Genomic DNA, 22,064 nt, shown 5'->3' with positions numbered 1-22,064 from the left:
ATATGATAAGTCACTTGTGCTTGGCCTTTTTCTCGTTGTAGGAAAAATAAAACCTTGAATTTTGTGTAAAAGCAAATATTCTTCAAATGTTCTTTAAATAAGAGGCTATCTTTGAAAAGCAAGTAGCTGATCAGCACTCAAAGCATAACTGTTGTAAAAAGAAGTCATCTACTTAGATTATAAATAAAGCTACTGTGTTCAAAACACGAGGGGCGAGAAGTCTCCACAACCTCCCTCCAGCCGGCTCCAGTACCAAGAATCCCCAGAAGCCAGCAGTGTTCAGCCAGGGCTGCTTCAGCGCCCAGAAGTTCCACCATAACCTGAAAGAGCTACAGAGAAAGGGAAAGCGCGCACCCAGCCCAAATTTAACAGAACTAGTTTTGCTTTTATTGATTTTATAAATTCAGTTTTCACTTAAGGAATACCACTTTAAAAAAAGAAAAAGAAAAGAAACATAAACTCCCTGCAATAATAATCTGCTTAACTCAGTAGGTTCTTTGATACTTTCAAAATATCCAAGTAACACTGTGCACTTGTTCTAAATGTTTATTCTATATCTTTCTGTAAAAGAAGTCAAGATAGTCATGTAACTTAGATGGTTTTTTAATCTGTTACACAACATTATCAGTATAACAACTCCATTCTAGAGAGGAATCCAGAGCAGGGAAATCAGTAGCCAATTATTCCTGTGGCCAACCTTTCCACAGAGCAGCCTTCGGGCCACACCACCCCTGAAGCTATCAATACCCACAGAAAGCTCTGGGAGTACAACTCTCACCACATGTTCAGATCGGCACCCCAGGGAGACAGCATCTGCAGCTTTAAAACACATAAACAAAACCAGTCGAGCTTCAGAGTGAGATTGCAAACCATCACATGAATGACAGCCGGCTGTCAGGTGACCGACCTCTACTGGGCCTGAAGGGAAATCTGTCATTGGGCCCCCCTCGCCCTGGCAAGATAGGGTTTGGTCCTGGAAGTGGGCCAATTGGATCAAAACGTGGTCTGAGTGGAGGGAACTGGCCAGGTGTCTCCCCAGGCCCCGGGATGAGTGAATTGATAGGGTCCCCAACATAGGGAAGTGTTGGTCTTTCGTCGTATTCACCACCGATGATTCCTGGAGGAAGCAGAGAGCTGGGATGGAAGGGGTGCAAGGGACTGGGATAGAATGGGATGGGGTAGGGCGAGGACGGCAGGAACATCACGTGCCGCCCTCTCTGAGCTTCTTTTCTTTGTTTGTGCCTCTTCCTGTATAACTACAGGAAAAAAAAAAAAAAGAAAGAACAAGATATGGTAAGTGGTTTAGATGTTTCCCCAGCAGTCAAGTTGATCAGCGTCCACCGTCCCCACCTTCCTTCCCACACCGTCCAGGCAGACAGCAGTGCGCAGGAGAGCCGGGGGGCAGAGTGTCTCTGCAGACAAGGCAGCAGCCCCGCACAGCGCAGCGCCAAGTGAGTTCTGCTCTTGAACACCACTGCAACTGAGCCACTGGGTTAATCTGAGGTCACAGTACATCCAAAGAGGGCAAGTGAGTGGCACTCTTTTCAGCGCTCCCAGCTGATACGCAAGTGTAGGTTAGCTTTTTGTGAAAATGGGAAATTTAAATATGTGTTTTAAATGTCATGCCACAAAACATAAAGTCAGGTATTGGAAGGATGAGGGGCAGCACTTAATTCATTTTTTTCACCTAAATTACGTCCCCAATGGACCTCCACTTAAAATACAAAATAAGTGCCTATTTTCGAGTATGGAACATATCCTAAATAATAGTACTGTGTTTTGTACATATTTGAGAACTTTCACTGAATTTTATTCTTCTCTATTCACCACCGATGAGTGGTGAATAGAGAATAATAATAATAATAATAGTCCTTCATTCTAAAGAATTTTTCTCAGTCTTATCAAAGTATTTTATAGTAATCACACACAAATAAAACAATATCAATATCGTTTATTCTTTGCACAATACACTATGCTAACTAGCTGAATGGTTAAGGTTATTCCAGGACAACAACTCAATTTTTTTTTTTGCACCACCCTAAGATACCATCTCACTCCAGTAAGATTGGCAGCCATTATGAAGTCAAACAACAACAAGTGCTGGCGAGGATGTGGGGAAAAGGGTACACTTGTACATTGCTGGTGGGACTGCAAATTGGTGCAGCCAATTTGGAAAGCAGTATGGAGATTTCTTGGAAAGCTGGGAATGGAACCACCATTTGACCCAGCTATTCCCCTTCTCGGTCTATTCCCTAAAGACCTAAAAAGAGCATGCTACAGGGACACTGCTACATCGATGTTCATAGCAGCACAATTCACAATAGCAAGACTGTGGAACCAACCTAGATGCCCTTCAATAGACGAATGGATAAAAAAAATGTGGCATTTATACACAATGGAGTATTACTCTGCATTAAAAAATGACAAAATTATAGAATTTGGAGGGAAATGGATGGCATTAGAGCAGATTATGCTAAGTGAAGCTAGCCAATCTCTAAAACACAAATGCCAAATGTCCTCTTTGATATAAGGAGAGTAACTAAGAACAGAGTAGGGACGAAGAGCATGAGAAGAAGATTAACATTAAACAGGGATGAGAGGTGGGAGGGAAAGGGAGAGAGAAGGGAAATTGCATGGAAATGGAAGGAGACCCTCAGGGTTATACAAAATTACATACAAGAGGAAGTGAGGGGAAAGGGAAAAATAATACAAGGGGGAGAAATGAATTACAGTAGAGGGGGTAGAGAGAGAAGAGGGGAGGGGTGGGGAGGGGGGATAGTAGAGGATAGGAAAGGCAGCAGAATACAACAGACACTAGTATGGCAATATGTAAATCAATGGAAGTATAACTGATGTGATTCTGCAATCTGTATACGGGGTAAAAATGGGAGTTCATAACCCACTTGAATCAAAGTGTGAAATATGATATGTCAAGAACTATGTAATGTTTTGAACAACCAACAATAAAAAAAATAATAATAATAATGGAGACAAAGGAGGAGAGGAGGGTCTTCCTACTGACCAGTGGGGGGGGGGGGGATATTTTTTTGCAACAAAGCAAGAATGTCTTATGTAAAGATGAAAGCAATCTTAGGCTTTTTGTTAAGATTTCTTTTCTGGGGCTGGGATTGTGGCTCAGTGGTAGAGTGCTCCCCTAGCACGGGCGGGACCCGGGTTCGATCCTCAGCACCACATAAAAAAAAAAAAATAAAGGCATTGTGTTGTGTCCATCCACACCTAAAAAATAAATATTTTTTTTATAAAAAAAAAATTTCTTTTCTGTAATATTACAGGAACACAAGAACTACATCTAAAGTAAAAGTTGAAAACGTTTTCATTTTTGAAGCTAGGTTTCATTACATCATAATAAAAGTGAAAATATACTCTTGATGCATTAGTTTACTGGTTACTTCTGGGTCAAGCACACTGGCCTTGATATTTAAAAATACCTACTTCTTTCCAATCTGTGTCTCGAGCTCTGACAGTACTATCTAGAAAGTAAAACAAAAAATGAGGAATTAAAACATTTCATTCATCTGACATTAAACATCATTTATTTTTGTCCTAAAGAAACTGAAACTTACCCATTTAGCATAAAGAGGAACACGGGACATTTACATAACACATCATTCCTTTCCTGAAACTAATTCAAACCCTTTCTCAATAGCAAGGGGGGGGGGGGGGCGTCACTGCCCAGTGCACTGTGGTAATTCCCACTGTGATCCCAAGGACTCTGGAGGGTCAAGTGGCCACCCCACCCTTCAACCAGTCACATGCACACTGTCCTCACCAGCCTCATCCAGGTGTGCCAGCTGCTCCCCCTGTTGCACCAAACAAGGTTCCTATCATAATCCTCATTCTTTGCTGCAAGGCAAACTGATTTAGGCTTTCTTCCATATTTGGGTTAGATTATTTCCTCCCAACCACAAAGAATGATTTCAACTACCAAAAGTATGAGCACAATTAAGGTCTTTTTTGTGTGCTTATAATAATAGTCCTTCATTCTAAAGAATTTTTCTCATTCTTATATATAAATATATGTGACATGAGGACAGAAGATACCAACCAACTTTAGGACTACGGAAGAGTCTGGATTAAAGATGGCGATGTCTTCTCTACCAATTATTGCAACCACAGAAGTCAGAGTCAAGGCTCCAACTCTGCAACACTTGTCCACAGGGACATGCAGCTGGTGGAAGAGCCTGTGAGTACAATCTGGAAATGAGAGAGCTGGATCCCCCTGGAAACCCAGACTGCAACACGCGTGGAAGGACGTCTGTCCTTTGTTGCATGTCACAACCTGCGATCCTTATCCACTCCAGATGTGCTCATCACTTTTGTCTTTTTTTTTTATTAAAATATTTTTTAAAACTTTTAAAAATGATATTTGCTGACAATTATGACAAAATAGCATTTTAGACTTTAGATTCAGGAGAGTAGGTAACAGGGAGAAGGAAAAGAGTAGGTGACAGGGAGAAGGAAAAGGAACAAACCAGGGCATGCACACTGCCCACATTTTGAAGCTTTAAAAGAAAAAAAAAAACAAAAATTTTAATAGTCCAAATGACTACACATGGTATCCTGCTTTTAAAAAAAGGCTTCTAGCCCCAGATGTTTAGTTGCTGAGATGACATGCTAAATCTTATCATCCATTTTTATTATATGAACCAAAGATATATTTTGCACTGCAACAGAGACTACACCTACAAAAACATAACTAAATAGGAGTCTATTTCTATTATAAACAGATACTGTTTATAAAAAATACTCATTTTTCTATTGTGGCTTTGCTTTGTTTTGGTGCATGTGTTTCTGTAAATGACATTAAGTTGATAACATGACTCACTCGAGGGCCAAACAGTTTGAAAGATACCAATATGCAGTAACACACTGAGAGGCAGCAGAAAGAAGTGCCACAAGCAGGCTTTCGGCCTTGACCTGGTAAACAGATTCTAATGTCATAGCCACCACCAAAATGATCACCAGGTCACCTCAGTGTGACCATATGGACCTGGCACTGCCCTAGCGTGTCAAAGGTGAGCAGCTCCCTAACTACAAACAGGCCTCAATCACTGACTGGGTAAGAAGTGCAGCTCATTTCCAAGACGCTGAGGGGGGCTTTAGAGAAAAGTCAGAGAACAAACCTGTCTTACTTTCACTTCTCTATCCTCAAATAATACACTGAGTCTAAGGTGTTATTTGTGTTGCCGAGAACACAAAAATGAGTGGAAAGAGTTTCTGGAACACAGGCAAAGACTTAGGATCTCTTTATGCTAAGGGTGTTCCTTATCATTCGCAACTCAAAAAAAAAAAAAATCATCTGGCAAAGCCAAGTACCCTTGGCCCTGACAGCCAGAGAGAGAAAGACCCTCTTCCTAAGCTAACAGGGCCACACGGAAATCACCTCGAAAGTCTCTCAGGTACAGACACCTCCACAGCAGCGGGTCACTTGAAGCAATAAAGAGGTCCCGACAGACTGCAGACAGACACAACACAGAGCGAACATCCAGGAGTCGGAAGATCCGCAGCTTCAGTTCCAATGGGAGGACCACCAACCCGAACACGTCTGGAAGGTTCAGGGCTAAAAGAGAAGACAGAAGCAGCAGGTACACTGAGTCAAGGGCATCCAGGTTTTCCCCACACAAAAGCTGCCACCCATTCCTTTCTAAAGCAGTGACAGACTAGATAGTCTCGATCATCCCAGTACGCTTCCTCCACACACATCTTTAACCCCACCTGACTCTATTACCACGAACTCACACAACTCTAGGCTCCTCACTCCCTTTACATTTTGCAGAAAGACATATACTTTTTAATACAGATTAAATAAATGACAGGGTCAACTGCTAAATACTTGCCACTGGCTTATTCTGCCTCCAGCAATATTCACTGCAATAAAATCCCTTTACTCAGCTGCAGTGAATGGACAACCCACAGGCTTTTCAGAAATGTTCCACCCCAGCCACCCCCGCCACCCCTGCCTTTTACCAGTTCTGTGCCTCAGGACAAGTGAAACTAACTCAATTTCCTGCACAGTGGGTTGGTAGTATTACCTAGCACCTACGTTACCATGTTGTGAAAATTAAATGCATAAAGAGCACCATGTTTAGAAAACATTTGGTATATCACAAGCACTCAAGAGTTAGAAATAACTATTATCTGACATTTAGCAGGCTAAAGAAAAAGGAAGATAGAGAAATTCAGAAGCAAAGCCAAGAAAGGAAAACAAAGAAGAATATGTACCAATGTCAAAAGATTTTTTTAATTACAAATCAAGTATCTTTCATTTGAAATGCTTGGGACTGGAAGTGTTTTAGAATTCAGTTTTTTTTGGATCCTAGAATATTTGCACAAACTTCACCAATCAAGCATCCCTATTCCAAAAATCCAAAATCCAAAACCTTTTGAAGGTCTTGTTTCCAATTTTTGAGTATTTCAGATTTCAACTTTCAGACCTGGGGATGTTCAACCTATACTAGCTCCTCTGCAATATTTACAATGCTAGTCTGCACTAGCAAAGAAAACAAAAAACCCAACAAACAAGAGTTTTCAAATTCAAGGCACTCCCCTTCTCTCATCACCAACTAAAGAAGAAAATAATAGCCAGGGCACCATGCAGCTTGAAATCAAAAATATTTATTTCTCAACATATAAATAGTACATAAAGCTTATGTATCTGTGCAAGTCCGAAACTCCTTATCAGCTGAAGGACTGTGGTAAATCATATGCTGGTTCTCAACAACTTCCCACCCGTGATTAGACTTCCTTGGGCCCCTACTATCAGGTTTGGCCCCTTTTGACTTACTCTGTCCAGTGATATGTGAGCGGAAGTGACCCTTCATTTCTGGGCCAAAGCTTTAAGATCCCACACAGGGTTGGGCCACTGCTCGCTGTTCCCACTGCCCCAGGGAGAGCATGTCCTGGCTAAAGACCACGCCTCGAGAGAAAGCAAACCACACACCACATGCACACGACTGACAAAAATGCTCGCTTTAAGTGAGTAAGAGTTTTAAAATATTTTTTACTGCAACACAAATAAGAGAAAACGAATAACAAGGCTTTTGACTGAACTATAAATCTCACAGAATCACGATACTGTCATCCATAAAGCAAGTGTAATAAAATCTACTTTAATGTTACTAGCACTAAATATCCACCAGCTTGTAAACATCTGACAAAGTGCTGGACAGAGTCCCTAGTCAATGTTGGCTTAAGAAACAAAAACAAAAAACTTAGGCCCAATGTACAAGCTATTTATTAATGTTATTTGTGTGTTTCCTGAACACTTTTGGGGATCTGTGCTAAACCATGGAATGTCAAAGTGAGTAAGACTTATCCCTACTTTCCATTCACAACCTTACAAGGAGAGAAATCACACAGACAATTACGACACACTGTAAAAAGCTACAATAAGAAAACAGACAAAATGCTACGAAAATACACACAAAGGACGTGATACCACTGAAGAAGTAAACTGAAGCCCAGTCTTAAGAGAAACTTTCAGTAGGAGAAAAGAGAGAAGGGAGACATCAGAGTCACCAAGCATACCACGTCCCCTGACTGCTGTTCCCAGCCTTAAACTGGGGCGACTCCTCACCGCTCCTCACCTTGCCTGGTGACAGCCAGAAGAGGGTACACCAGCTGGTCTTTGAAGAGGCGGGACAGCTTCTGAAGGTCTTTGTACACTTTGGCTGCATTTTCCCCTAGAAGATTTTTAGAAAATAAAAATCAAAACACAAAAAGTGTTCTCAAGTGGAAAAACTTGAAATGACGTCTGTCTTCTGTATCTACCAAATCAGGGTGGTAAACAATATTCATAAGTAATTCCTACAGATAAACAGCAACCAAAGTCCCTAGTTGAGAAAGAGGCATGATTGATGAGTGCATGACTGATTAAAATAGATGGTAGAGGTAAAGCTAAAATTCCCAAATCAAATCACCAGAGCTGTGCCCAGCCCACTAGCTCCTAGGCTATAACCACAGAGAAAACTGCTGTGTGAGATTCACACATAAAGCAGGGATTTCCAGACTGTCCACCAATCTGTTCTGGACCCTGGACACACAGCAGGGAATTGCTCTGATGGAGCTCAGAGCTTAGTAAAATAACAGTATTTATCCCATGATGACTAGGTATCAGCAGAGCCAAGCATTTTTTTGAGCCTTTCTCGCATCGGCAATTCTCCCCTAAGAAAAAGACAGATACTATTATTCCCATTTTAAAAATAGAACAAAGTACAATGAGCATGTCCACAGCCCCACAGTGAGTGGCAGAGCAGGGAGAGTACAAACCTAAGGGTGTCTAGCTCCACAGAACTTACCCCATGGACCCACAGAACTGGCATCACTCAGGCAATGTCAGCCCTGCCCAATCAGAACCCGCATTTCAATAAGATCCCAGGGGATCCACAAGTACAGTAAGGTGTGGAGGCACACCAAACTGCCCCGAGGTTCCCACTCTACTTCTGCCATTTACCAAGTGTACAACTTGGAACAAATTACCTACCTATCAAACTCTCACCTGTTTAAGGAAGAGACCACCACTACCTGGGAAGAGTTGTTAAAATGGAAAGCTCCACACACAGTGCACAGTACACCAACAGCACCTGCCTGCTCCCTTCCCACCCATGTCTATGTACTTCACTATCTATAGCAACACGCTGTTTATCAATTGATTCACAAGCACAAGGAAATAGATGCAGTTAAACTCTAAATCTTTGCCATGTGAACCTGCAATCAAGTCTGAAATCTAATGTCCAGACCTCATTTTAAAAATAAGTTTGTTTCAAGGCTTTCCTCAAGTGTGAAACTGATTTTCTTTCAGTGTTTTCCTTTAGCAACCTATCTTATAAATAATTAGGGACTTAAAAGGTCCAATAACAGTATTTACGGAAAGTTACTAGGGTCTACACTATAACCCACAGTAAAATTCATTAAAAATGACTTGCCAAACAGCAAATCTCTACCCAACATAAAAGCACCTTATTAAAAATACTTAATTAGGGGCTGGGGTTGTGGCTCAGTGGTAGAACACTGGCCTAGTATGGGTGAGGCTCTGGGTTCGATCCTCAGCACCATATAAAAATAAAACAAATAAAAATAAAGGCCATTATGCCCATCTTACAACTAAAAAAAAAAAATTTAAATACTTAATTGAAATAGTCCATAAACTTATATAAAGGTATTAACTTTCTGACTCCATTTCCTTTTTCCATAAGGGAAATAAGATTAAGAAGAATCTGAGCTAGATTCTCTACAGAAGCTGTTTTTAAAAGGATAGCAGCCAGATGTATCTATTCCAATTTAGAAAAAAATGCTAAATCCCCCTATTATTAGGTCTATACCTGTGAAGCAACTTAATCTCCTCTAGACCTGTTTACTGACCTATCAAATTGTCATAAAAAAATTACTGTAGAGTGTAGGGTACTTCTTCCATACCAAAGTCCTCCTTGGTAGAGATGAATATAGTGATACAGCCAAGGAATTTCAAGTTTTTATGATTCTAATAGAAGGGCACCTTTATAGATTCATCAGTATAGTTCATGCATCTAATTCAAGATCGCCCCCAAGGGAACTAAACTTGGTTCTGGAGAGCAAACAATACCCTAGCTCTATAAGGGTTTGTGACCCCCAAAGGGTCATAGTATATAAATACATGGTATATTTGTGGTATTAAAGCTTAATGGAGGACAGCAATTAAGGAAAAAGAGAAAAAAAATTTACAAACACTCCTCAGGGGAGTTAATAAAAAGGAAAAAAAAAAAAAACAAGGTTAATACTGGTCTAATCTCACATTAGATGTTTAATTCAGCTAATGCCCAAGTTCTATGTTCAACCAAAGACATTATGAACAATCTCCTGTCATCTTAATCTCATTTAAAAGTTTCAGTCTTTTTATTTTAATTTTTTTTATTTGTTTTAAATAGTTATACATGTCAACAGAATGCATTTATGCACTTGATATATCATACATAGATAGGATACAATTGCTCATTTTTCTGAGTGTACATGTTGCAGAATCATATTTGCCATGCAGTCACATATATACATACAGTAATAATGTCTGTTTCATTCTACTGTCTTTCCTGTCCCCACATTCTCTCCCCTCCCCTCCCATCACTTCCCTCTACCTAATCTAAGGTAACACTATACTTCCCTAGTGCCCCCCCGCCTTATTGTGAATTAGCATCCACATATTAGAGAAAACATTCAGCCTTTGGCTTTGTGGGATTAGCTTATTTTGAACATTATCTTTCTAGGTTTTTCTAAAGTGAACTTCTCAAAGCTTTACCCATGTCAAGTCACAGTTACATCACCTGGCTCCTCTGTGCAAATAAAGGACTCTGGCAGCAGCTGCAATCTTTTCACACTTCGAATCTCACTGTTGATTTTTAGTGTAGCTATAAATAAGCAAAAGAAATATGATTTTTAAATGTCACCTTATCAATCGCCTTCCTTTTTTAGGACAGGCCTGCATTTCCTTGCCCACAAGCACTAAGGACACATTATATAAAACAAACTGCTCTACACCTATTTCTTTCTCCCACTGCAAGGTCAAAAGTGTAAACCTGCATGAAGTGAATTCACCCTCATATACCACCTCTTAAAACTACAGTAAGCATCTTTATATACAGCCCACTAAGAATCACCAACAGCCGCTCATTAGCAATTGAGAGATATGCAACAAGGTCAATAGGAGAAAGCCAAACACAATAAAACCATTATTTCTAATGCAGTCACTAAAAACAACATTCTCCCTTTTTTAAAATTTAATCCTTGGCAATGGTTCTATCCTTGTTCATTGAAAGAATCCTGCTAGTTTTCACAGCATCATCACACTCTAGGCCCAAAGGACCAATATTCCTGGCATCACCACAGGGTTCAATTTTAATCGTGCATACAAAGGCGTACTTCATCTACATCATGAAAGAGCCAGTGATGTGTTCACGCACACGTGCACCAAGCAGGCTGCCCTGGGTGAGAAGAGACTTAAGGACACTGTTCCTTTTCAAAGTACCAAGCCTGGAATAGCCACACAAGCCTTCAAGTAGCCAATTGCCAAGAACAGTAAAGGCACAAAACATTGGAATAAGAAATTAATCATAAATTAAGAAATCAGAGGTTATTATATGCATGTCATTAAGTGCTTTCTCAAGAAATTGAGGCAAAAATTACAACTTCACATTAACTACTTGGTAACTTTAACTGTGATGTGCACAGCACAACATTTAGATAAAGGCAGAAGCTACTGACTCTCTGCGAGTAAGAATGTCAAACCAAAAGCTCCACAGGCCAACTGTGAAGGCCAACTGTGAAGAATTGTTGACAAAATGCTGATGGTCATCCTAATGCCTACATTTTTTCAAACACAGGAAACAAATAAAAATGCTGTCATTCCAATCTTACATGCCATCTTAACCAGCTAAAAGGACAAACCTCAAAAAGAAAACAGAATAAAAGTAAAAAATCCTGGTCACTCAAATGAACCCCCAGATTGTGTGATAATGAGACAATCCCAGAGAACACTGGAAGCCGGTATGGACCCATGTGGCATGCGAGCTAAAATGAAAAACAAGAAGGAATGTACTCTCAGTGAGATTTCTCAATGAAAGAGGAGAATTTTTTAAAAAATTGTTCATTCAGAATAACTTTCATGGGGAAAAGGGAAGGAAAAACATACACACTAAGGTCTCAGAACCCTTAGCAGTGTTTCTATGCATTGCTGGTCACACAGATGCCAAACTGCGTGAAGAGGGGCCTCAGCCCAATCTCACCATCCTAGTTCAAAACTTTCATTAAAAATATGAAGTAAAGCCATATGCGACAAGCATAAAAAAAGAAAAATATTCTTGGAAGAGTTCATATGACTCATCTTACTCCTGTTATCACAGCTGCTCCCAAAGCAAAGGTGAAGGTATCAAAAGAGCATGGCTGCCCCGAGACTGAAGGCTGCTGGCCTACACATCAACCTCAGGTTCTATAATCTCTCAGACACATGTTGTTGTTGGTCTAGAAACTAAAGAAAGCTGAGACATTCAATTACATCATGATCACCAATCACTGAAGTGACTCAGAAGAGAAACACACTAAGTTCCTAAGCCCTGTACTTAATTCATGAACCAGCAACCATGACTGTGCCATCCAGGTACCATTGACGATGACCAGGTTTCCCAAAGGCACACAGGTGAGTGCCGCAGAGCCACCCTCGCAGAGAGGGTGTGTGTACTGCAGCCTGTACACACCGCTCGACTTCCACTTCTCTGGCATGGACACAGCTTTGGCTTCAGTCCCCTGAGGAATGAAATAAAAGGAAAATGAACAATGAAGAAAAGCATTACTCTCAAAAAAATTAAAGATCCAAAAGACCCCTAACTTGTTTAAAAGTGAGCCTTCCTTACAGCTCCCTGAAGGAGCCCACCATCAGTGATCCTACCATTAATGAAGAACAGAATATTGTAACATCTTTCTATTAAAATTTTTGTTTGAATAGGTAAAATAACATCATAGAAATAAGGGTTAATTTCTTCAAAGACACCTCTCCCTTCAGCAAAGCAGGCATTATTCAAGATCCCAACTTCAAATATCGCTTTATTTGTAAAGCCCTTTTCAAAACACCTGTCATTCCCTCACATTCTGTTTGTATTTTTATATAGTTTTATTATGTTCTCGATTTATTTGTTATTTATATTATAATTCCTTTTATTCATCTCTTTCATCTATTTATGGACTTGAGCACAGGGGTGTTCAATATTTTGATTTTCTAATTCCTGGCCCCGTACACAGCACACCACGTGTGTGAAGGGTCTGTGAATGACCACACCTTGAAACCCACCACGTGGCCCACGGGCCAGCAGCCTGGGCATGTGCAGGAGTATGCAAGCTCAAACTCTACTCTTGATTTACTGAGTCAGAATATGTGTTCTAATGGGATCCCAGACATTCTTTAGCACATTAAAGTTTGAGAAGCTCTACTTTAAAATGTTTTCCTCTGTGATCCCTGGCATCCCATATACATCATGTCTCTCTAAAACTTAACCCAGACCATATTACAGTTTATATGCTTGCTTATCTCTGCCACATGCAGACTCTGAGCAACTTGCAAATAGGGATCACCCACTTGTATGAGCAATCAGAGAGCAGGGACAAAGCCTGAACCTGACATCAGTAGATGCTTATCGGTTAACAAATGGATGAGAGAATACAGATAAGCAACTACAACATAAGAACAATGTCTCTCTTCCTAACTCAGTCATATTAAATTACTGGCATTTCATAAAGCCATTAACATAAAAAATAACCAGCTGTCTAGGCACACCCAACCCACACTCAGTGCCCCACTTAATCTACATATTATCATACATAATGTTTTGTCTCTTTTAAACTATAGTTACCATTACCTCTGCAATATTAAATACTGAAAAAGGAAATGAAGAATCAAAAAAAAATAGGAAGGAAAAGAGGGAGGGGCACATTTACTGAATGCCTATCACTGTGTTCAACAATTATGTTCAATATCCAACCCCATTAAATAAAGAAGCCTGAACACTACAACGCCCTGGTGACGTTTACTGACGCAGAGGTGTGTGGGTGCTGCTAGTGGCACCTACCTGAGGTATGTACCCTGACTCCAACATGAGGAGATGGACCAACACTATCAAGGCATCGCTGGCATTAGAACAACTGGCTGACTGGTACAAGGTCTCTAAGGAATGTGGCACCTGCCCTTCCGTGGCTTCGCTGCAGAGCATGGGTTCTGAGGGACAGAAGCCTGAGCCCTCCTCCATATCCATGACATCTTGGGTTGACTCAGCTTCAAAGGCTTGACTAGGCCCTGACTGAAGAGGATAAGGAAAAAGAATTCATTCAAAATACTTATCTTTATACAGTACACTGTGCATCCTAGGCTCAAAGCCAAAGCACAACACTGGGTTTAGGAACAGATGACATTTTAAGGGAGCCCTCATGAAGAAGTGAGCCTGGAACCTAACCTCCACCCCAGGTCCTGTGACTGCAATAATTCTGGCTGACGTGCCAAAGACACCCTAGAAATCATCCTTGAGTCCTCCCTCCACCTCACTAACCCACCCCAAACCAGTACACTCACTGTGAGCGGCTCCACGAGCTGCCCCTCCCACCCCACTGGAACATCCTCTCATTCTTGTCTCCTGACTTCCAGCAGCTTCCTCCTGCCTCCACCTTCTGTCTTCTAGTACATTCTACCCACTGCTGCCAGTTTCTTGGCCATTAAAAATCCAATCATGTCCTATGTCCCAGTTTAAAACTCACCAGTATTTCCCCAAAACAGGCACCAGAATTTCCCTCAATCATGCCTTAGTTGGTGCCCCTTGACATTCTTAGGAAAAAAGTCAGTGCACAATCAAATAAGTATGGAAAATGCTCCAAGCTATAGTCAGCTAACCTCACTCACCATATTCATAAAATACATCAGTATTATAAAAGCTCTGAGAAGTCTAAAAATAACAGCAATGTGTAACATTTAATCAAGACACACTGTCCTTCCTCAATATCCCTGTGACACTTAAAATCCCATAAAACATGCTTTTCATAGAGGACACACCGAGAAATGCAAGTCTACAAAAATTAAATCAAAATTCCTAAACTCTTTAGCAAAGAAGGCCCTTCATCCCGTTCCCTCACCCATCCTGCATTCACTTTCTTCTAGGATCAGACCACAAGTCACCCATTATGTAACCCCAACACAGTACCTGACACATAGTAATATACTCAATAAATGCCTGTCAAACAGATGTTAGAGGATGACATCTCACAACTGCATAATGTTTTTTATTTCAAAGTGTTTTCTCATTTGTGCCTTACAATGATCCTATAAATTAGGCAAGACAGATGATAATGCCTTTTTATAGATGATATAATGCAGAAATATTATATAACACAATCAAGGTAGCCAGCTAATAAAAATTTGAACTAACCCACATCCCCAGACTCACCGTCTAAGGCTCTTATATGCAATACATACTTCAATAAAACCAATTTATCATATTAAATTCTGTTCAGAAATCTCATTTCCTAGGCTTGTGCTCAATTCTAAATGCAAATAAGATTTCTTCTTCTTCAGTTTACATTTGCATTAAAGGGCATAGTGTGAGTGAAAGACTGGAGGAATATAAGGAGCCAGAGTGACAGCCATTATTCCAAAATCTCTGAGGATCTAAGCCCTACTATGGAACGATCCAAATCCACTTGCTGAAGCCCAGAGGCCAATGACAATTCACACTGTCTACATAAAACATATGCACAAAACCATGTCTGGGATTTTTTTTCTTTCTTTCTTTCTTTCTTTTTTTTTTTTTTTTTTTTTGGAGCAAACAGAAACCACTTAACATGAAGCTAAATTATGAAAAATAAGAGCTTATTTTTAACATAATGTCTAACTTTGGGCCACTTACTACTCACAGTATTGTGAGACAGAATATATTTGGAAAATTAACAAAGGGTTACACTAAGCTGAAAACTACATGTGAGAGATCTGAATTCCCCATGGGCTTATCAACCTGACTCCTAACTCCTCACTCCTAACTGCCATCCTCTGAGCCATTCTGATAGGAGTATTTATCATGTCCTTCCCATGGGTGGACATGAAGAAAACACTGACACCACTCTACACAGACCATTTTGCCACAGATCATTTACAAGATACAGAAAGCAGTAACAAAACTGCATTAGAACAGCATTCAGCTCTGATACGTATTATCCCCGTTTCTCATTAAAGATCAGGTACTAGATGAATGACCAAATGCAATGAACTGAGGAATTAATTTATATTAATTTATAAAATTCACCTCCTTTGGTTTCAAGTTTTACTCATCTGTGTTACTTCCCTTTTTAATGTTCCCTTTCACATTTACTTAGCAGATCATACTGCTTCAAGGACTTAAAGTATCAAGCTCAGTTTTCTTGCTACAATTTTACAGTTACCCTATACAAACCTTAGAATACAAAATAATGTGATTTTAAGAAATTACTAGCTTGTGGCAACATTAATTTGTCAAAAATTTTCAAAGGGAAAGTAGTAACTATCACATATCCTATAAAAATGAACTATTTTAAAAAGTACACAGAAGTTAAAGGGAATTGCCCTTCTACTAAAGTTATCTCTGAGTGAGTCTATCAGCAAAAAAAAAAAAAAAAAAAAGACTCAGAAATGTAATTTAAATACGTAGCTAAATATCCTTACTCATTCCCCCAGATTACCTGTATAAGGTAGAAATAACTCTTCTAAAATAAACTGATATCCAAATATCTGGACACAGATGATTTTCCTAATTCAGAACATTACATATCCTTGGAATAGAACAGAGAAGAAAAACTGGGCACCCTAAGCTTAGAGACAGTGACAGAAACCAAAGGATAATTGATCTGAAGGAGTAAGTACTTGAGCAAAATACTTGGAGCAAAGCTAGGTACTTCAGAATGCCAACCCAACATTGGTCCAGGTATTAGAAGTTAAAAAGAAAATGTTCTATGAGAACGTGATTTGCAACAGACCGATGCGAACTATACCCACTAGCACAGAAGTTAGCTGAGGCGTCAATGACTTATCAACTACTTTATTCTCTTTGTCTTTTATACTCACCATACTGTCGTCATTCCAGACATCAGATTGGGCTGCCTGTCCTTGGAATGAATCATTCCGTTGTTCATCAGGTACGCTGGCCTGACTGGAGCTGGCGGCCAAAGAGGGTTGGTCATTATTCTGGAGTGAGGAATGCTCTGAATCTGTGGATGAAGGTAAGTTAGGTGCTGGCATGGCATCTTCAAGAATCAAACATATCAAGTCCCCAGAAACAATCCCATACGAAGCCAAGGTCTCTTCATCTCCAGTGAGGGCATCCTTGTTGTTCAATGTAATTGCAAATCGGGTATCAGAACTGCCAAGAAAGACGGATAAGGATAGTAAGAGCTACCTATTACCACCACCCTAAATGATACATCTGGAATATATATATAAGGTACACGGCATGACTCTAGGTTATAGATTTCTAATGGCTAAAACTTAAGCCTACTTCCCTATCATCAAAACATGTTTTCAACAATTCTAAAATACATAGTTTTTTATATTTTGACATCTTTGAGATTGGGATGCTTCTCAGGGGTGGGGATGTGGCTCAAGCGGTAGCACGCTCGCCTGGCATGCGTGCGGCCCGGGTTCGATCCTCAGCACCACATACCAACAAAGATGTTGTGTCCGCCGAGAACTAAAAAAATAAATAAATATGAAATTGGGATGCTTCTCAAAAGCAATGATATACTAGTTTAATTCACAGCATTTTCCCCTTAGTGTTAAATAAAGCAATGTGTCTTACAATTGGCTACAAATAAATTCAATGAAATACTCTTTCTAAAACATAAATGAGATCACATCATTCCTCTGCTTAAAACCCTCCAATGGTTCGAACCTGAACTTGAATGGAATCCTCACCATGGCTTCCAAAACCCAACCCCTCCCCCAAACCACACCTGTGCCATTCATTCTCTCTCTCACTGGGCTCTGTCACATGAGATTCCACCCAGCCACTCAGAAGAGTAGATCAACTCACTGCAGCCTTTGGGCCTCTGGTTAGCTTTTCCAGATCTTAAAATGACTGACTACTTCACATCACTAAGGGCTCAGCTCAAAGGTCACTTCAGAAAAGCCTTCCACCCAGTCTACGCACTCTCTATTTCATTCTCAAGTTTTATTTTTACTGCAACACCACTGTATAAAAACAAGGCCTTTACTTGTCTATCTTCTGTCTTCCCCACACCTACCACTAGAACTTAAGTTTCAGAAGATCAGGGATCTTTTTTTTTTTTCCCATGTCAGATGGGTTAACAGGCCAACTTCATAACAGGCTTAGAGGAAGGCACATCTCACACAACAGCATGAACACCCAATCACCACGCCTATGAACCAAAAAGGATCCAGAGCAGGGATCTCCTGTATCTGGTTTGAAATTTACCTCCAGCTCTTGGCAAATAAAGTATTTATGGGATGGACACACCACCAAATATGAGTTTGGAAGACTGGGATGATGATAAAATTATGGCTGCCTATTCAATGTGCTTACAGAACAATATGCTTACATTGATACCAAAATACCAAACCATGCCCCAAATGTTCATAACCACAAAAAGTTAGATGAAAATATGTAAATAACTGGTTACAAATCCATCCTTCTACTGATATATAGTACAGGTTCAGGGCTGGGGTTCTGGCTCAGTGGTGGAGCACTTGCCTAGCACATGTGAGGCACTGGGTTTAATCCTCAGCACCACATAAAAATAAATTTTTTAAAAAAAGGTATTTTGTCCAACTACAACTAAATGTATATATATATTTTTTTTAAAAAATAAAGACAAGGTTCACCCTTCCTACTGATAATCAGCAAAAAAGTCTTTTCATATGGAATACAGCACAAACCCAAAAACCACTATTACACAAAATAAGAACTTCAAGCACAAAGCAATGAAATCTCTCCATTCTGCATAATGAACTGTTAGACCTGGGAAGAATACCATTGCTTTTTATCACATAGTGGTGAGGCATAATTACCAAAGCATTATAAAACATTTTATAAGACATTTACACTTAGCAATGATATTTTGATTAATTTTTGGAGAGGTTAACAGAAGATGTACTCCTCCGAAAATCAAGTTCTGTTTTTCTTAAAATTCTATGTGTTGAAAAGTTGCTCCAAAGTAATTCATTTTTTTCTTTCATATACATTTTCTTCTCACCAATTAGAGCATCTTGATAGAGAAATTACTAAAGTAGAAACTATTCCTGTTCATTAAAACACAAGTGGCTCTGCTTTTTCTAAATGCTTTAATAAACAAAAAGTTGAAAATCTGCAAGCTGCCCATGAAACACCATTCCAACTTTGACAAAAAAAAAAAAACCTCAAATGAATGTGTTGCATTAGTCACTGCAAAAGGGTGAGTTTTTTTTTTTTACAAGCAGTATCTAGTACAAAGTACATTTAAATACCTATTTGTAGAAAATGGTTTGCCTAATAAAAATGTCAACTTTCCTTCCCACTCTAAAAAAAGGGAAGAACTATTGCTAAAGTTATATGTAGTTTTCCAAGATTCTATTTTCTGAAACTGAGGCAGGGGGTTAACTTTAGCAGAAAAATGAAACTCTAGAAACTCCAGGCTTTTAAAAAATATTTTATAGTAATTCTGAGCCCACTTGCTCAGTAAAGACACTTTAAAATAATCATGTCATATTTTTATCAAATGAACACATTATTAACAAATGAATACTTTCAAAAGAATAAATTTAGTTTCACAAACTGAAACTTAAATTCCTGGTAGGTAACCAGCCTCAACTGCAAAAACAAACCTGAAAGAGAAACTAACTTGGGTTCTTGTGCAAGCAGTCATATCCTTTTAGGTTACACATCCTTTTAAGACTATCCTGCCTATTTAAAAAATAACAAAACATGTATATCTATACATATACATGTATGTACACACACACACACACACACACACACACACACACACCTTCAAGAGATCTTCAAAAATGCTTGGTGGGGTAATGATGCCAGCACATACACTTAGGCTTGACCCCAAGCAGTAGCAATAAACATATCATTTACTATAATGTTTCAAAGGAGTTATGATAATACCTCATTTTGTCTTTTTTTAATCTTTTTAATCTGAAAAAATTAAAAGGATGAGAAATCCATAATGTGGCCTCATTTTACTAAACTCCCTACAACTAAAGTGCAAGTCTGTACAACTCTTATAAAAAAGGTTTTTATACTATTCAAAAGGTTTTCTTTTGAAAAATTCGCCTAAAAAGCCCCAGCGAATATTTTTTTCTGGGCACAATAAAATTTCAAATTCACAAGTTCTGTATTTGAAGAGAGGCCATCCTTACATCGTCCTCTCTACCCCCAGATTATTATTCCCAGACCTATCCTCCAAGGACACAAAGCAGCTTCATCTTCAACCCCATTAAGTTCATGACAATTTTGATCTTTCTCAACCTCTCGGCCCCAAATTTCAAGTTCTCCGGGGACAAGGCCAACGTTTACCTCCATGTTAGGAGGAGGGAAAAAAAAAAAGTGCATCACGCCCAGGAAAACTCACAGACCTGAATCCCACCTGCACCTTCCCTGGCTAAAGTGCAGGGGGAGAGTCAGAGCCCGCCGAAGCGGCACCTGCGCACTCAACAGGCTTAACACTACCGTCGCCCTGCAGCCGGGGACAAGCGCCTGGCGGCATCGACGGGGACTGGACTGTTCACTTTGGGCGCAGAACTTTGCGAACTTTCCCACTGAACTACTCCAGCAGCTCAGGAGGACTCGGGCTAACGGGAGGGTGGCGCGAGCGCGCTCGCTTCCAGCCTCGAGTCCCGCAAGCCGCGTGCACGACGTGCGGTCCCGCTCCCGGTTCCGCTCCGCGGACGCCGCCCGCTACTCACCCGGGAGGGGACCGGCGCCCCCGGGAGGCTGGGCCATGGTCCCCGAGCGGCCTGGCGCGCTGCGGCCCAGCGCCCCGCCGGCCTCGCGCGTCACAGTCACGGGTCCCCCGGGCGGCGACGCCCCGAGAGCCAGCCCCCACGTGACCGCCCGGTCCCGCGCCCGCGGGCCGCCCGGCCACGCCCGCCCCGCGCTACTCCCGCCGGGCGCCCGCCTACCTGTACCCCAAGGTGGGCAGCAGGGCCTGGCTCAGGTGCGCGCGCAGCTGCCCCAGCGTCGGCTCCGCCTCGGGCACGTCCAGCGGCCGGGTCCGCTTCTCCAGCCGCACTCGCAGCTTCATGGCAGCGGCGGTCCCGCTTCGGCCGCGGGGCTTTGGGCGGCGGCGACCGCCGCAGCTGACTGGGGGTGCTCAGGTGCAGCGGGCGCAGGCCGCTCCTCTCTCCGCGTCTCTGGAACGTCCGCTCTCAGCCGCTCCAGGCAGGGCGCCCCCTGGAGCCCGCGCCGCCAGCCTGCCGCGGGGCCCCTGTGATCGATGGCTCGGCGCGCGACGACGCTGTCTGGGCCGCGAAGCGCACTGCGCAGGCGCAGAGTCCGCCGCAGCTAGGGACCGTGCGCAAGCTTCTGCTGCGCTGTGGCTGGAGGGACGTTGGCGCCGGAAAGGATGCTGCGGTCTGCACCGTTCACCAGTCCCCGAGGACCAGGTCCTACCCCGTGTCCCGTGGCACTGCTCTCACAAGCGTGAGGTTGAGTGCAGCTCCGGGTGTGTCCTGTTGCAGGACGTAAAACACCGTGGTCGCTGCTCTGGTTGGACCGTGCGTTAGTCACCTGTTGCTGCCTGACAGTCGCCTCCCAGATCTTACTAGCTCGAAGCAGCAAACGTTTGTTGTCCCACGGGTTCTGTAGTTCAGGAATTTGGGGGTGGTGTGGCTGTCTAGTGCTGTCTCAAGGTCTCGTGCGATTACGGTGAAGATGTAGGCCAGGGCTGCTGTCATCTGAGAATTGGAACTTGGGCCGCAGGATCAGCTTCTGAGATGCCTCGCTCACAGGACTGTTGACCGGAGACCTGTTTTCACCACATGCATCACCCCAGATGGCTGTTTGAGTGTCCCTAGAGCATGGCAGCTGGCTTCCCTCAGAGCAAGTGACCCACGAGAGAAACCAAGACAAAAGCCACAATGTCTTTTATGGGCTAGCCTCAAGTCACCAGCCCTTCAGTGTGAGAGGATCAACCCAAAGGCATGATTAGCCATAGATGGGATCACTGGGGGCCATCCTGGAGTCTGGCGACACTTAGAGGGTCAACTTAGATGAGAGAGATTATCAAATTTCATCCGTGTTCTCAGAACCATTGTCCAAGTCTTCATAAGAATTGAATAAAGTTTCTTCCAATAGGGGCTGGGAGAGCTCGCCTAGCACGTTCGAGGCCCTGGGTTGGATCCTCAACGACACATAAAAATAAATAAATAAAATTTTAAAACTGCATCCAATCCATAGGTGGCAGCACTTGTCCGTGTCCTGCCCTTCACTCCTTAAACGTCTTGATTGCCTGCTTGTGACAGATCACATACCAAGTGCTGTAGACAGAGTCCTGCCCTTGCAGTTCACAATTGAGTG

General features: G+C 41.6%; 1 protein-coding gene across 4 annotated transcripts; it reads right to left on the bottom strand.

The window, feature by feature from the left end:
- Window positions 1-364: 364 nt before the first annotated feature.
- Window positions 365-21,660, bottom strand: FBXO7 (F-box protein 7). 4 transcript variants are annotated; one of them, XM_081309195.1, is made up of 9 exons: window positions 20,669-21,660; window positions 16,613-16,907; window positions 13,605-13,832; window positions 12,147-12,288; window positions 10,314-10,397; window positions 7,608-7,703; window positions 5,405-5,581; window positions 3,454-3,491; window positions 365-1,256 (listed from the first exon to the last, which is right to left on the bottom strand). In XM_081309195.1, exons 1-9 carry the CDS (start codon window positions 20,788-20,790, stop codon window positions 873-875), a joined length of 1,566 nt encoding a protein of 521 aa, XP_081165321.1. In that variant the 5' UTR covers window positions 20,791-21,660; the 3' UTR covers window positions 365-872. The 4 variants fall into 4 exon arrangements, with proteins under 4 accessions (XP_081165321.1, XP_081165322.1, XP_081165323.1 ...); XM_081309196.1 differs by having other exon boundaries at window positions 16,613-16,703; XM_081309197.1 differs by lacking the exon at window positions 20,669-21,660 and adding an exon at window positions 20,453-20,661 and having other exon boundaries at window positions 16,613-16,755.
- Between the last annotated feature and the right edge of the window lie 404 nt (window positions 21,661-22,064).

Source organism: Spermophilus citellus (genome assembly GCF_964194105.1).
Source record: "Spermophilus citellus genome assembly, chromosome: 10".
NCBI classification, from domain to species: Eukaryota; Metazoa; Chordata; class Mammalia; order Rodentia; family Sciuridae; genus Spermophilus; species Spermophilus citellus.
This window is presented reverse-complemented; position numbering and strand designations above follow the sequence as displayed.

Coding starts and splice junctions, on each gene's coding strand:
- FBXO7 (XM_081309195.1), bottom strand. CDS start 20,790: ATGAAGCTGCGAGTGCGGCTGGAGAAGCGGACCCGGCCGCTGGACGTG. Junction 7,704..10,313: donor TATTTGCACAGAGGAGCCAG/GTGATGTAACTG, acceptor AAAATCTTCTAG/GGGAAAATGCAGCCAAAGTG. Junction 3,492..5,404: donor GTACCTGAGAGACTTTCGAG/GTGATTTCCGTG, acceptor TTTACTTTCTAG/ATAGTACTGTCAGAGCTCGA.